At 57.2% G+C, this 14931-nt stretch overlaps 1 protein-coding gene across 1 annotated transcript in view; it reads right to left on the bottom strand.

Annotated features, from left to right (window-relative positions):
• Positions 1 to 859: 859 nt before the first annotated feature.
• Positions 860 to 14931, bottom strand: part of CACNA1A (calcium voltage-gated channel subunit alpha1 A) — a 57278-nt gene continuing 43206 nt past the window's right edge. The window contains exons 38-44 of the mRNA XM_069881532.1: positions 14007 to 14103; positions 5818 to 5923; positions 3878 to 3985; positions 3686 to 3786; positions 1864 to 1967; positions 1654 to 1792; positions 860 to 1051 (exon numbers count right to left, since the gene is read on the bottom strand). Of these exons, the coding sequence (XP_069737633.1) occupies positions 860 to 1051; positions 1654 to 1792; positions 1864 to 1967; positions 3686 to 3786; positions 3878 to 3985; positions 5818 to 5923; positions 14007 to 14103 (847 nt within the window). The remainder of the gene's footprint in view (positions 1052 to 1653; positions 1793 to 1863; positions 1968 to 3685; positions 3787 to 3877; positions 3986 to 5817; positions 5924 to 14006; positions 14104 to 14931) is intronic.

Raw genomic sequence — 14931 nt, 5'->3', positions numbered from 1 at the left:
ACCCCATGGAGCTGAGCCCCAGTAAAGAGGGATCGGGGTCACCCCATGGAGCTGAGCCCCAGTAAAGCGGGATCGGGGTCACCCCATGGAGCTGAGCCCCAGTAAAGAGGGATCGGGGTCACCCCATGGAGCTGAGCCCCAGCAGAGCGGGATCGGGATCACCCCATGGAGCTGAGCCCCAGTAAAGAGGGATCGGGGTCACCCCATGGAGCTGAGCCCCAGTAAAGAGGGATCGGGGTCACCCCATGGAGCTGAGCCCCAGTAAAGAGGGATCGGGGTCACCCCATGGAGCTGAGCCCCAGTAAAGAGGGATCGGGATCACCCCATGGAGCTGAGCCCCAGTAAAGAGGGATCGGGATCACCCCATGGAGCTGAGCCCCAGTAAAGAGGGATCGGGGTCACCCCATGGAGCTGAGCCCCAGTAAAGCGGGATCGGGGTCACCCCATGGAGCTGAGCCCCAGTAAAGAGGGATCGGGGTCACCCCATGGAGCTGAGCCCCAGCAGAGCAGAATCGGGGTCCCCGTGTCGAGCCAAACCCCAGCAGAGCAGGAATGGGAACCACAACACGGAGCCAAGCGGGACCGGGATGCTCCGCGGAGCCGAACCGCAGCCGGATGAGCAGCAGCGATGAGCTGAGCAGCCCCGTCCCCGTCGCCCCCAGAATCACAGGGGGACCCCGATCCCTGTTTTTGGGGACCAGGGTAACCGCGGCCCCCGCTTTGCGGCTGCTGCCATGCTCGCGCCCCCCAGCCCTGCAGCCGTTTTGGGGGGACACGGGACGCCGTCCCAGGGTCCCCTCGGCCAGCGCGGAGCAGGGGTCCTGGCCCCCCAAAAGCTGCTGCCACCCCCCTGAAAGCATCAGCAGCCACGGCAGCAGAGGAGGGGGCTGGGGTCGCGGGGACAGGGACCCGCGGGCACCTCGGAAAGGGGTCCCCTCACCTGGTTTTCCGCCGGGAGCCGCGGCATGGAGGCGGCGCGGCCGTGGCCCTCCATGGGCAAGTAGTCGCTGTCGGAGTAGCCGTCCTTGGCCATCTCGCGCATCTCCACCAGCTACGGAGGCGGCAGAGGGGGACACGGGGGTCAGCGGGGGAAACTGAGGCACGGGGGTGGACGTCGGGGAGATGGGGACCCTCAGGGACGCAGAGGAGGGAGGGATGTGGGGGAGATGGAGACGTCGGGACCCTCGGGGACACCAGGGAGGGACGGATGTGGGGGAGATGGAGACGTGGGGACCCTCGGGGACACAGAGGAGGATGGATGTGGGGGAGATGGAGACGTGGGGACCCTTGGGGACACTGGGGAGGGATGGATGTGGGGGAGATGGAGACATGTGGACCCTCGGGGACACCAGGGAGGGATGGATGTGGGGGAGATGAGACGTGGGGACCCTCGGGGACACCGGGGAGGGATGGATGTGGGGGAGATGGAGACGTGGGGACCCTCGGGGACACTGGGGAGGGATGGATGTGGGGGAGATGGGGACCCTTGGGGACACAGAGGAGGGATGGATGTGGGGGACATGGAGATACAGGGACCCTGGGGACACCGGGGAGGGATGGATGTGGGCCACATGGAGACATAGGGACCCTCGGGGACACCAGGGAGGGATGGATGTGGGGGACACAGGGATCCCAGGTGGCTCAGCCCCTCACCTGGGAGTTGGGGCGGCTGTTGGGGAAGTCCTCGGGGTGTCCTCGCTCCGGGCTCCAGGTCCCCGTCTTCTGGAACATCTCCTGGGCGCGCTGGGTGACCCAGGACTCGCTCTCCTTCAGGCCCCCGTCCCGCGTGGCCCTGGGGACACAGGTGGCTCAGCCCCGTCCCCGCTGCCCCACACGGGGCAGGGTGAGACCCACGGCACTTACAGCCCCGTCCCCGGCTCGGCCGACGTCCCCGCGTCCGGCCCCGGCGTCCCCTCCCGCGTGGGTGACGGTGGCTCCATGCGCTGGAACATCAGCGGCGTCCGGTTCTGCGGGGACACGAGAGGCTGGGGACGTGGCGGGGACGCCGGGAGGGGACGGAGATGGGACGTGGGGACAAAACTGGGATGGGGACACTGGAGGGATGCTTGGGGATGGGGACACGGGGACGAGATGGGGACACTGGAGGGAGTTGGAAAGGGGACAAGACTGGGATGGGGACACTGGAGGGAGTTGGAAAGGGGACAAGACTGGGATGGGGACACTGGAGGGAGTTGGAAAGGGGACAAGACCGGGATGGGGACACTGAAGGGATCCTTGGGGATGGGGACACAAAGCTGGGATGGAGCTGGAACACTTGGAGAATGGGATGGAGACACTAGAGGGATGTAGGAAGGGGACAGGGATGGGATGGGGACACCTGGGGGATGTTTGGGGACAGTGGAGGGACTTGGGAAGGGGAAAAGACTGGGATGGGGACACTGGAAGGACTTAGGAAGGAGACAAGACTGGGATGGGGACACTGGAAGGACTTAGGAAGGAGACAAGACTGGGATGGGGACACTGGAGGGATCCTTGGGATGGGATGGAGCCAAGATGCTTGGAGACAGGAATGGGGACACTGGAGGGACTTGGGAAGGGGACAAGACTGGGATGGGGACACTGGAGGGATCCTTGGGGTTGGGGACACAAAGATGTGATGGAGCTGGAATGCTTGGAGAAGGGGATGGGGACGCTGGAGAGATGTAGGAAGGGGACAGGGACGGGATGGGGACATCAGAGGGACGTTTGAGGATGGGGACATGGGGACAAGACTGGGATGGGGAAAGTGGAGGGACTTGGGAAGGGGACAAGACTGGGATGGGGACACTGGAGGGACTTGGGAAGGGGACAAGACTGGAATGGGGACACTGGAAGTAGTTAGGAAGGGGACAAGACTGGGATGGGGACACCAGAGGGATCCTTGGAGATGGGATGGAGCCAAGAGATGCTTGGAGACAGGGATGAGGATGCTGGAGGGACTTGGGAAGGGGACAAGACTGGGATGGGGACACTGGAGGGACTTGGGAAGGGGACAAGGCTGGGATGGGGACACTGAAGGGATCCTTGGGGATGGGGATACAAAGCTGGGATGGAGCTGGGACGCTTGGAGAAGGGGATGGGGATGCTGGAGAGATGTAGGAAGGGGACAGAGACGGGATAGGGACATCAGAGGGACGTTTGGGGATGGGGACATGGGGACAAGACTGGGATGGGGACACTGGAGGGATCCTTGGAGACGGGATGGAGCCGAGAGATGCTTGGAGACGGGGATGGGGACACCGGAAGGACTTGGGAAGGGGACAAGACCGGGATGGGGACATCGGAGGGATCCTTGGGGATGGGATGGAGCCGAGAGATGCTTGGAGACGGGGATGGGGACACTGGAGGGACTTGGGAAGGGGACAAGACTGGGATGGGGACATTGGAGGGATCCTTGGAGATGGGATGGAGCCAAGAGATGCTTGGAGACAGGGATGAGGACGCTGGAGGGACTTGGGAAGGGGACAAGACTGGGATGGGGACATTGGAGGGATCCTTGGAGATGGGATGGAGCCAAGAGATGCTTGGAGACGGGGATGGGGACACCGGAGGGACTTGGGAAGGGATCAAGACCGGGCTGGGGATGGCAGAGGAGAAGGTGGCTCTGGGCTGGGACCCTGGAGGGACACGAGGAGGGGTCGGAGCTGGGCTGGGGACAGTTTTTGGGGGGTGGCGTGGGTCCCACCTGCTCCTCCCGCATGGCCTGCAGCTTCTTGGCTTTGCTTTGCCGATAATACTCCATGATCATCATCGCGGCGTAGATCTTCCCCACCGTCAGGTCGGTGGCTGTGGGCGCAGAGGGTGAGGAGGAGGACGAGGAGGGGGGACACAGACGGGGACAGGGCTGGGGACAAGGACAAGGGGAGGGGTCCCTTACACTTGTGGGGGGTGACGAGCAGGTCCAGGTTTTTGGGGGACAGGTTGGGCCAGATGGCGATCATCTCCTTGCGCAGCTCGGCGTCCATCTGCTGCTTGTCCGCTCCGCCTGCGGAGACGGGGATGAGGCTGGTGTCCCCAACCCCAGCGGGACACCCCTGTCCCCCCCCCAACCAGGACCCCTGTCCCCTCATCCCCATTTCTCCCTGTTCCCCAAGGGTGACCCCCACCTTTGTCCCCGTCCCTCTGGGATCCCCATAAGCCCAGAGTCCTCGTCCTTGTCCCCATCCCGCTAGAGTCCCTGTCCCCCAAGTCTCCATCTCCATCCTCTCAAGGACCTTTGTTCCCATCCCTCCAAGATCCTGGTCCCCAAGGTCCTTGGCCCCCACCCCTCGGGATCTCTGTCCCCTGAGCCCCCGTCCCTGTCCCCTTGAGGACCTTCATCCCCATCCGTCCATCTCCAGGGTCCTTGTCCCCCACCCCTCGGTGTCCCTGTCCCCCAAGTCTCCATCTCCATCCTCTCAAGGACCTTTGTCCCTATCCCTCCAAGATTCTGGTCCTCAGGGTCCTTGTCCCCCACTCCTCAGGGTCCTTGTCCCCCATCCCTCAGGATCCTTGTCCCCCAAGTCTCCATCTCCATCCTCTCAAGGACCTTTGTCCCCATCCCTCCAAGATCCCAGTCCCCAAGGTCCTTGTCCCCCACTTCCCCATCCCCTTGAGGACCCTCATCCCCATGAGGACCCTCATCCCCATCCCTCCAGGGTCCTTGTCCCCCAAGTCTCCATCACCATCCTCTCAAGGACCTTTGTCCCCATCCCTCCAAGATCCTGGTCCCCAGAACCCTGGTCCCCAAGGTCCTTGTCCCCCACCCCTCAGGATCCTTGTCCCTCAGGTCACCATCTCCATCCTGTCGAGAACCTTTGTCCCCATCCCTCTAAGATCCTGGTCACCAAGGTCCTTGTCCCCCACCCCTCAGGGTCCTTGTCCCCCAACCCTCAGGGTCCTTGTCCCCCATCCTCAGGATCCTTGTCCCCCATGTCACCATCTCCATCTTCTCAAGAACCTTTGTCCCCATCCCTCTAAGATCCTGGTCCCCAAGGTCCTTGTCCCCCACCCCTCAGGGTCCTTGTCCCCCATCCTCAGGGTCCTTGTCCCCCACCCCTCAGGATCCTTGTCCCCCAGGTCTCCATCTCCATCCTCTCGAGAACCTTTGTCCCCATCCCTCTAAGATCCTGGTCCCCAAGGTCCTTGTCCCCCACCCCTCAGGGTCCTTGTCCCCCAACCCTCAGGGTCCTTGTCCCCCATCCTCAGGATCCTTGTCCCCCATGTCACCATCTCCATCTTCTCAAGAACCTTTGTCCCCATCCCTCTAAGATCCTAGTCCCCAAGGTCCTTGTCCCCCACCCCTCAGGGTCCTTGTCCCCCAACCCTCAGGGTCCTTGTCCCCCATCCTCAGGATCCTTGTCCCCCATGTCACCATCTCCATCTTCTCAAGAACCTTTGTCCCCATCCCTCTAAGATCCTGGTCACCAAGGTCCTTGTCCCCCACCCCTCAGGGTCCTTGTCCCCCAACCCTCAGGGTCCTTGTCCCCCATCCTCAGGATCCTTGTCCCCCATGTCACCATCTCCATCCTCTCGAGAACCTTTGTCCCCATCCCTCCAAGATCCTGGTCCTCAAGCTCCTTGTCCCCCACCCCTCAGGGTCCTTGTCCCCCAACCCTCAGGGTCCTTGTCCCCCATCCTCAGGATCCTTGTCCCCCACGTCACCATCTCCATCTTCTCAAGAACCTTTGTCCCCATCCCTCTAAGATCCTGGTCCCCAAGGTCCTTGTCCCCCACCCCTCAAGCTCCTTGTCCCCCAGCCCTCAGGGTCCCTGTCCCCGTGTCCCCATCCCCTCGAGGACCCCCGTGTCCCCCCCCCACTGTCCCTGTCCCCCCTGCCTTTGGCGATCTTGATGTCGAGGGCCGTGCGGATCAAGGCCATGAGGGTGGAATTGAAGTGGACGGTGTTGTCATCGGCCACCGGCAGGTCCATGCGGAGCAGCCTCTGGGTGGGGGGGGGGGGGGGGCCGAGCAGCACCAGGAGGGGAGGGGGGGTTTGATGATTTTGGAGTGGGGGGGGGAAAGAAAAAACCCAAATCAGCCGTGACCCCCCCTTTTTCCGCGCCCGGGGGCTGGCGAGAAGGCGGGGGCCACCCCACAGCCAGTGGGGAAACTGAGGCACGTGGTCCCATTGCCCCCCCCCCCCACCTCAGAACAACCACCTCCCCCCCCCCAAACACCCCCCCCCCCCGCCTTCTCCCCCGGCCACAGCCCCCAGACCCCCGCGAGCTGCCCGGGGTGGGGGGCACGGCCAAGCGGGACCCCAGGGTTCTATTTTTTTTTGGGGGGGGGGGGTCAGTGCATGCAGCGGGCGGCGCATGCAGCAAGGATTTTTTTTTTTGGGGGGGGGGGGTGGTGAATCATTCCCAGCTCTGGGAATGGGGGGGGGGGGGGGGGCGAAGAAGCGATGAGTTTGCCAGGCCTCAGCCCCCCCCCCCACCTTCCCCGAGCATCCCCCCCCTTTTTCCTCAGCTCCCAGAGCCAAGCAGGTGTTGGGGGGCCCCCCCAAAAAAAGGGTAGGGACCCCCCCCATGCTGGTTTTTGGGGGGGTGCAGAGCAAGGAGCGAGCAATTCCAATGGGGAAACTGAGGCAAGGAGATGGGGGGCACCCCATGCCGCACCCCCCCCCCCCAGTGCTCCCCCCCCCCCCACTTCACAATGCAGCCCCCGAGCACCCATAGCCCCCATTTTGGGGGGGGGGGGGGGGCACGGGCCGTGCAGCAGCCGGGGGGTTGGGGGGCTCAGTGCTAGGAAAGGGGGGGGCCGGGGGCAGGGATTGGGGGGGCGCGGGGGGGGGGGGGCTGCAGGGATGGGGGGAGGGGATGGGGGACGCTAAAAATGGGCTGCGCTGGGCAAGGGGGCTCTGACCCCCATGGGGACCCCCCAGTATGGGGGGGGGGGCCCAAATAGGGATTGTGGGGGGCTGAACCCCATGGGGACCCCAGATAGGGGATCTGGGGTGGGGGGCTGAGCCCCATGGGGACCCCAGATAGGGGATTGTGGGGGGCTGAGCCCCATGGGGACCCCAAATTGGGGATTGGGGGGGCTGAGCCCCATGGGGACCCCAAATTGTGGGTTTGTGGGGGCTGAACCCCACGGGGACCCCAAATAGGGGATCTGGGGTGGGGGGCTGAGCCCCATGGGGACCCCAGATAGGGGATTGGGGGGGGCTGAGCCCCATGGGGACCCCAAAATCAGAGATCCTGAGGGGGCGTCTGAGCCCCATGGGGACCCCAAATAGGGGATTGGGGGGGCTGAACCCCATGGGGACCCCAGATAGGGGATCTGGGGTGGGGGGCTGAGCCCCATGGGGACCCCAGATAGGGGATTGTGGGGGGCTGAGCCCCATGGGGACCCCAAATTGGGGATTGGGGGGGCTGAGCCCCATGGGGACCCCAAATTGTGGGTTTGTGGGGGCTGAACCCCACGGGGACCCCAAATAGGGGATCTGGGGTGGGGGGCTGAGCCCCATGGGGACCCCAGATAGGGGATTGGGGGGGGCTGAGCCCCATGGGGACCCCAAAATCAGAGATCCTGAGGGGGCGTCTGAGCCCCATGGGGACCCCAAATAGGGGATTGGGGGGGCTGAACCCCATGGGGACCCCAAATAGGGGATCTGGGGTGGGGGGCTGAGCCCCATGGGGACCCCAGATAGGGGATTGGGGGGGGCTGAGCCCCATGGGGACCCCAAAATCAGAGATCCTGAGGGGGCGTCTGAGCCCCATGGGGACCCCAAATAGGGGATTGGGGGGGCTGAACCCCATGGGGACCCCAAATAGGGGATCGCGGGGGGGCTGAGCCCCATGGGGACCCCCCCAAATTGTGGCTTTGAGGGGATGCTGAGCCCCATTGGGACCCGAAAGAGAGGATCTTGGGGGGGGCTGAGCCCCACGGGGACCCCAAAATCAGAGATCCTGGGGAGGGGCCTGTCTGAGCCCCATGGGGACCCCAAATTGTGGGTTTGTGGGGGCTGAGGCCCATGGGGACCCCAAATAGGGGATCGGGGGAGCTGTCTGAGTCTCATGGGGACCCCAAATAGGGGACTGGGGGGGCTGAACCCCATGGGGACCCCAGAGTTGGGATCAGGTGGAGGTCTGAGCCAATGGGGGTGTCCCCCAATTGAGGGTTTTTGGGGAGCTGAGCCCCATGAGGACCCCAAATAGTGGATCTGGGGGGACAGCTGAGCCCCATGGGGCCCCCCCAAACTGTGGCTTTGGGGGGATGCTGAGCCCCACGGGGACCCCAAATAGGGGATCTTGGGGAGGGGGGGCTGAGCCAATGGGGGGGGTCCTCCAATTGAGGATTTTGGGGGGGCTGTCTGAGCCCCATGGGGACCCCAAATTGTGGCTTTGGGGGGGGGCTGAGCCCCATAGGGACCCCAAATAGGGGATCTGGGGGGGGCTGAGCCCCATGAGGACCCCAAATAGTGGATCTTGGGGGGCTGAGCCCCATGAGGACCCCAAATAGTGGATCTTGGGGGGACGGCTGAGCCCCATGGGGCCCCCCCAAATTGTAGCTTTGGGGGGATGCTGAGCCCCATGGGGACCCCAAATAGGGGATCTTGGGGATGGGGGGGCTGAGCCCCATGGGGGGGTCCCCAATTGAGGGGTCCATCCCCAAGCTCCCAGGCCCCCCAGTAGAGGATCTTGGGGGGGGGGCTGAGCCCCATGGGGGGGTCCCCAATTGAGGGGTCCATCCCCAACCTCCCAGGCCCCCCAGTAGAGGATCTTGGAGGGGGGGGCTGAGCCCCATGGGGGGGTCCCCAATTGAGGGGTCCATCCCCAACCTCCCAGGCCCCCAGTAGAGGATCTTGGAGGGGGGGGCTGAGCCCCATGGGGGGTCCCCAATTGAGGGGTCCATCCCCCAAGCTCCCAGCCCCCCCAAGTAGAGGATCTTGGAGGGGGGGGGCTGAGCCCCATGGGGGGGTCCCCAATTGAGGGGTCCATCCCCAACCTCCCAGGCCCCCAGTAGAGGATCTTGGAGGGGGGGGGCTGAGCCCCATGGGGGGGTCCCCAATTGAGGGGTCCATCCCCCAAGCTCCCAGACCCCCAAGTAGAGGATCTTGGAGGGGGGGGCTGAGCCCCATGGGGGGGTCCCCAATTGAGGGGTCCATCCCCCAAGCTCCCAGCCCCCCCAAGTAGAGGATCTTGGAGGGGGGGGGGGCTGAGCCCCATGGGGGGGTCCCCAATTGAGGGGTCCATCCCCCAAGCTCCCAGGCCCCCCAGTAGAGGATCTTGGAGGGGGGGGGGGCTGAGCCCCATGGGGGGTCCCCAATTGAGGGGTCCATCCCCAAGCTCCCAGGCCCCCCAGTATAGGATCTTGGAGGGGGGGGCTGAGCCCCATGGGGGGGTCCCCAATTGAGGGGTCCATCCCCCAGCCCCCCCAGCAGTTGTGTGAGGGGGGTAGAGGCGGGGGGGGGGGGTCTCAGGCTCTCGGGGTGCTGATCTTACCCAGCCTTTCCTGGGTTGGGGGGGCCGCGCGGAGGCTCCTGGCGGCCGGAGGAGGAGAAAAAAAAAAAATACCACCAAAAAAAAAAAAAAAAGACCAAATCCACCCCCCAAAAAAATAAATTAAAGAACCAAAGAGCATCCGAGCAGCATCGGTGCCGGCGCTGGGGCCCGGGGGGGGGCTGGGATTGGGATGGGGGGGGTTTATTCTACCTTATAAGCAACACGGGGTGGGCATTTCTTGCCTAAACCCAGGGGTGGGGACATGTGTCTCAGCATTTCATACATGTCCATGAGTGTCAGGCGGCCCCTGGGGGGGGAGAGAAGGAAGAGACGTCGGAGAGAAGAGGAGCGAGGGGCGAGACGCGGGGTGGGGGGGTTAAAAAAAAAAATTAAAAAAAAAAAAAAAAAAAAAGCCCTGGGGGTGGGTGGGGTGGGGGACACAAAGAGGGGGGGGAAAAGAACCTGAACGAGGGGGAGAAGAAACCTAGGAGGGCGAGAAAACGAGGGGAAAGGTGGGGGAGAAGTGGAAGAGGTGGAGAAGAACTCAAAGAGGTGGAGAAGAACCCAAAAAGATGGAAAGGAAGACGAAGTATGGTGATGAAATAAGGGATAAGGTGGAAAAGAACCCAAAAAAGGTGGAAAAGAACCTAAAGAGATGAAAAAGAAGTTAATAAAGGTGGAAAAGAACCCAAAGAGGTGGAGAAGAACCCAAAGAGGTGGAGAAGAACCCAAAAAGGTGGAAAGGAACCCAAGTATGGTGATAAAATAAGGGATAAGGTGGGAAAGAACCCAAAGAGGTGGAAAAGAACCCAAAGAGGTGGAAAAGAACCCAAAAAGATGGAAAGGAACACAAAGTATGGTGATAAAATAAGGGATAAGGTGGAAAAGAACCCAAAGAGGTGGGAAAGAACCCAAAGAGGTGGGAAAGAACCCAAGTATGGTGATGAAATAAGGGATAAGGTGGAAAGGAACCCAAAAAGGTGGAAAAGAACCCAAAAAGGTGGAAAAGACGTTAATAAAGGTGGAAAAGAACCCAAGTATGATGATGAAATAAGGGATAAGGTGGAAAAGAACCCAAAAAGGTGGAAAAGATGTTAATAAAGGTGGAAAAGAACCCCAAAAGATGGAAAGGAACCCAAGTATGATGATGAAATAAGGGATAAGGTGGAAAAGAACCCAAAGAGGTGGAGAAGAACCCAAAAAGGTGGAAAGGAACCCAAGTATGGTGATAAAATAAGGGATAAGGTGGGAAAGAACCCAAAGAGGTGGAAAAGAACCTAAAGAGATGAAAAAGAAGATAATAAAGGTGGAAAAGAACCCAAAGAGGTGGAGAAGAACCCAAAGAGGTGGAAAGGAACCCAAGTATGGTGATGAAATAAGGGATAAGGTGGGAAAGAACCCAAAGAGGTGGAAAAGAACCTAAAGAGATGAAAAAGAAGTTAATAAAGGTGGAAAAGAACCCAAAGAGGTGGAGAAGAACCCAAAGAGGTGGAAAGGAACCCAAGTATGGTGATGAAATAAGGGATAAGGTGGAAAAGAACCCAAAAAGGTGGAAAAGATGTTAATAAAGGTGGAAAAGAACCCCAAAAGATGGAAAGGAACCCAAGTATGGTGATAAAATAAGGGATAAGGTGGAAAAGAACCCAAAAAGGTGGAAAAGAACCTAAAGAGATGAAAAAGAAGTTAATAAAGGTGGAAAAGAACCCAAAGAGGTGGAGAAGAACCCAAAGAGGTGGAAAGGAACCCAAGTATGGTGATGAAATAAGGGATAAGGTGGGAAAGAACCCAAAGAGGTGGAAAAGAACCTAAAGAGATGAAAAAGAAGTTAATAAAGGTGGAAAAGAACCCAAAGAGGTGGAGAAGAACCCAAAGAGGTGGAAAGGAACCCAAGTATGGTGATGAAATAAGGGATAAGGTGGAAAAGAACCCAAAAAGGTGGAAAAGATGTTAATAAAGGTGGAAAAGAACCCCAAAAGATGGAAAGGAACCCAAGTATGATGATGAAATAAGGGATAAGGTGGAAAAGAACCCAAAGAGGTGGAGAAGAACCCAAAAAGGTGGAAAGGAACCCAAGTATGGTGATAAAATAAGGGATAAGGTGGGAAAGAACCCAAAGAGGTGGAAAAGAACCTAAAGAGATGAAAAAGAAGATAATAAAGGTGGAAAAGAACCCAAAGAGGTGGAGAAGAACCCAAAGAGGTGGAAAGGAACCCAAGTATGGTGATGAAATAAGGGATAAGGTGGGAAAGAACCCAAAGAGGTGGAAAAGAACCTAAAGAGATGAAAAAGAAGTTAATAAAGGTGGAAAAGAACCCAAAGAGGTGGAGAAGAACCCAAAGAGGTGGAAAGGAACCCAAGTATGGTGATGAAATAAGGGATAAGGTGGAAAAGAACCCAAAAAGGTGGAAAAGATGTTAATAAAGGTGGAAAAGAACCCCAAAAGATGGAAAGGAACCCAAGTATGATGATGAAATAAGGGATAAGGTGGAAAAGAACCCAAAGAGGTGGAAAAGAACCTAAAGAGATGAAAAAGAAGGTAATAAAGGTGGAAAAGAACCCAAAGAGGTGGAGAAGAACCCAAAGAGGTGGAGAAGAACCCAAAGAGGTGGAAAGGAACCCAAGTATGGTGATAAAATAAGGGATAAGGTGGGAAAGAACCCAAAGAGGTGGAAAAGAACCCAAAGAGGTGGAAAAGAACCTAAAGAGATGAAAAAGAAGTTAATAAAGGTGGAAAAGAACCCAAAGAGGTGGAGAAGAACCCAAAGAGGTGGAAAGGAACCCAAGTATGGTGGTGAAATAAGGGATAAGGTGGAAAAGAACCCAAATAATATGGAAAATAAGGCTAATATTGAGGAAATAAGGCTAATAATGTGGGAAATAAGGTTAATAATGTGGGAAATGTGGCTACTGATGTGGGAAATAAGGCTAATAATGAGGAAAATAAGACTAATAATGAGCAAATAAGGCTAATAATTAGGAAAATAAGGGTACTAATGTGGGAATAAGGCTAATAATGAGGAAAATAAGTCTAATAATATGGGAAATAAGGCTACTAATGTGGGAAACAGGGTTAAAACTGAGGAAATCAGGCTACTAATATGGGAAACAGGGTTAAAAATGAGTAAATAAAGCTAATAATGTGGGAAATGAGGCTAATAATGAGGAAATAAGGCTAATACTGAGGAAAATAAGGTTAATAATGTGGGAAATGTGGCTACTAATGTGGGAAATGAGGCTGATAATGAGGAAAATAAGACTAATAATGAGGAAATAAGGCTAATAATGAGGAAAATAAGGCTACTAATGTGGGAATAAGGCTAATAACAAGGAAATAAGGCTAATAACGAGGAAATAAGGCTACTAATGTGGGAATAAGGCTGATAATGAGGAAAATAAGGCTAATAATGAGGAAAATAAGGTTAATAATGTGGGAAATGTGGCTACTAATGTAGGAAATGAGGCTGATAATGAGGAAAATAAGACTAATAATGAAGAAATAAGGCTAATAATGAGGAAAATAAGGCTACTAATGTGGAAATAAAGCTAATAATGAGGAAAATAAGGCTAATCATGTGGGAAATAAGGCTACTGATGTGGGAAACAGGGTTAAAAATGAGGAAATCAGGCTACTAATGTGGGAAACAGGGTTAAAAATGAGTAAATAAAGCTAATAATGTGGGAAATGAGGCTAATAATGAGGAAATAAGGCTAATACTGAGGAAAATAAGGCTACTAATGTGGAAATAAAGCTAATAATGAGGAAAATAAGGCTAATAATGTGGGAAATAAGGCTACTGATGTGGGAAACAGGGTTAAAAATGAGTAAATAAAGCTAATAATGTGGGAAATGAGGCTAATAATGAGGAAATAAGGCTAATAATGAGGAAAATAAGACTAATAATGAGCAAATAAGGCTAATAATTAGGAAAATAAGGCTACTAATGTGGGAATAAGGCTAATAACGTGGGAAATAAGGCTACTAATGTGGGAAACAGGGTTAAAAATGAGGAAATAAAGCTAATAATGTGGGAAATGAGGCTAATAATGTGGGAAAGGAGGCTAATAACGAGGAAATAAGGCTACTAATGAGGAAATAAGGCTACTAATGAGGAAAATACGGCTAGTAATGAGGAAAATAAGGCTAGTAATGCGGGAAACAGGGCTAAAAATGAGGCAATAAGGCTACCAACGTGGGAAAATGCAGCTGCTAATGTGGGAAATGCGGCCAATAATGAGGAAATCAGGCTGACGATGCGGAAAATGAGGCTAATAATGCGGAAAATAAAGCTCCTACTGTGGGAAGTGCCCCTGCTAAGGCCCCGCGAGGAGGAGGAGGAGGGGAGGGAGGCGCCGGCAGCCCCGGGGGGTGCCTGAAGCAGAGCTGGGGGGGCTCCATGCGGGGCCGCCGGGGGGGCCGGGGGGCAGTATATATATAGAACGGGTCCTATATATATGGCGAGTCCGGCTGCGGCGTCATGCCGGGGGGGGGGCTTTTGCTTTCGGTTTGGTTTTTTTTTTTTTTGGTTTTGTTTTTTTTTTTTTTTGGGGTGGGGGGGGTGATGGGGGGGAAAGTCAAACCTTGCAGGCAACCCTATGGGGGCATTTCTTGCCCAAGCCCAGGGGGGGAGAAATCACGCGCAACAAACTGTACATGTCCTTATAGTGAATGCGGCCGCTGGAAGAGAATAGAGCGCGTTAGTGCGGGGAAACTGAGGCACGGGACGGGGGGGGGGGGGGGGGGGGGCTGAGGCGGGGGGAGGCTGAGGAATGGGGGGCGCTGAGGCATGGGGAGGGGAAACTGAGGCACGGGGAGGCTGGGAAATGGGGAAACAGGCATGGGGAGGCTGGGAAATAGGGAAACTGAGGCATGGGGAGGCTGGGAAATAGGGAAACTGAGGCATGGGGAGGCTGGGAAATAGGGAAACTGAGGCATGGGGAGACTGGGAAATGGGGAAACAGGCATGGGGAGGCTGGGAAATAGGGAAACTGAGGCATGGGGAGGCTGGGAAATAGGGAAACAGGCATGGGGAGGCTGGGAAATGGGGAAACTGAGGCATGAGGAGGGGAAACTGAGGCACGGGGAGGCTGGGAAATAGGGAAACTGAGGCACAGGAGGGGCGCTTGAGGCATGGGGAGGGGAAACTGAGGCATGGGGAGGCTGGGAAATAGGGAAACTGAGGCATGGGGAGGCTGGGAAATAGGGAAACTGAGGCATGGGGAGACTGGGAAATGGGGAAACAGGCATGGGGAGGCTGGGAAATAGGGAAACTGAGGCATGGGGAGACTGGGAAATGGGGAAACTGAGGCACGGGGAGACTGGGAAATGGGGAAACAGGCATGGGGAGACTGGGAAATGGGGAAACTGAGGCACGGGGAGACTGGGAAATGGGGAAACAGGCATGGGGAGACTGGGAAATGGGGAAACTGAGGCATGGGGAGACTGGGAAATGGGGAAACTGAGGCATGGGGAGACTGGGAAATGGGGAAACAGGCATGGGGAGAC

The sequence above is a fragment of the Phaenicophaeus curvirostris genome, unplaced genomic scaffold, assembly GCF_032191515.1.
Source record: "Phaenicophaeus curvirostris isolate KB17595 unplaced genomic scaffold, BPBGC_Pcur_1.0 scaffold_51, whole genome shotgun sequence".
Classification (NCBI taxonomy): domain Eukaryota; kingdom Metazoa; phylum Chordata; class Aves; order Cuculiformes; family Cuculidae; genus Phaenicophaeus; species Phaenicophaeus curvirostris.
This window is presented reverse-complemented; position numbering and strand designations above follow the sequence as displayed.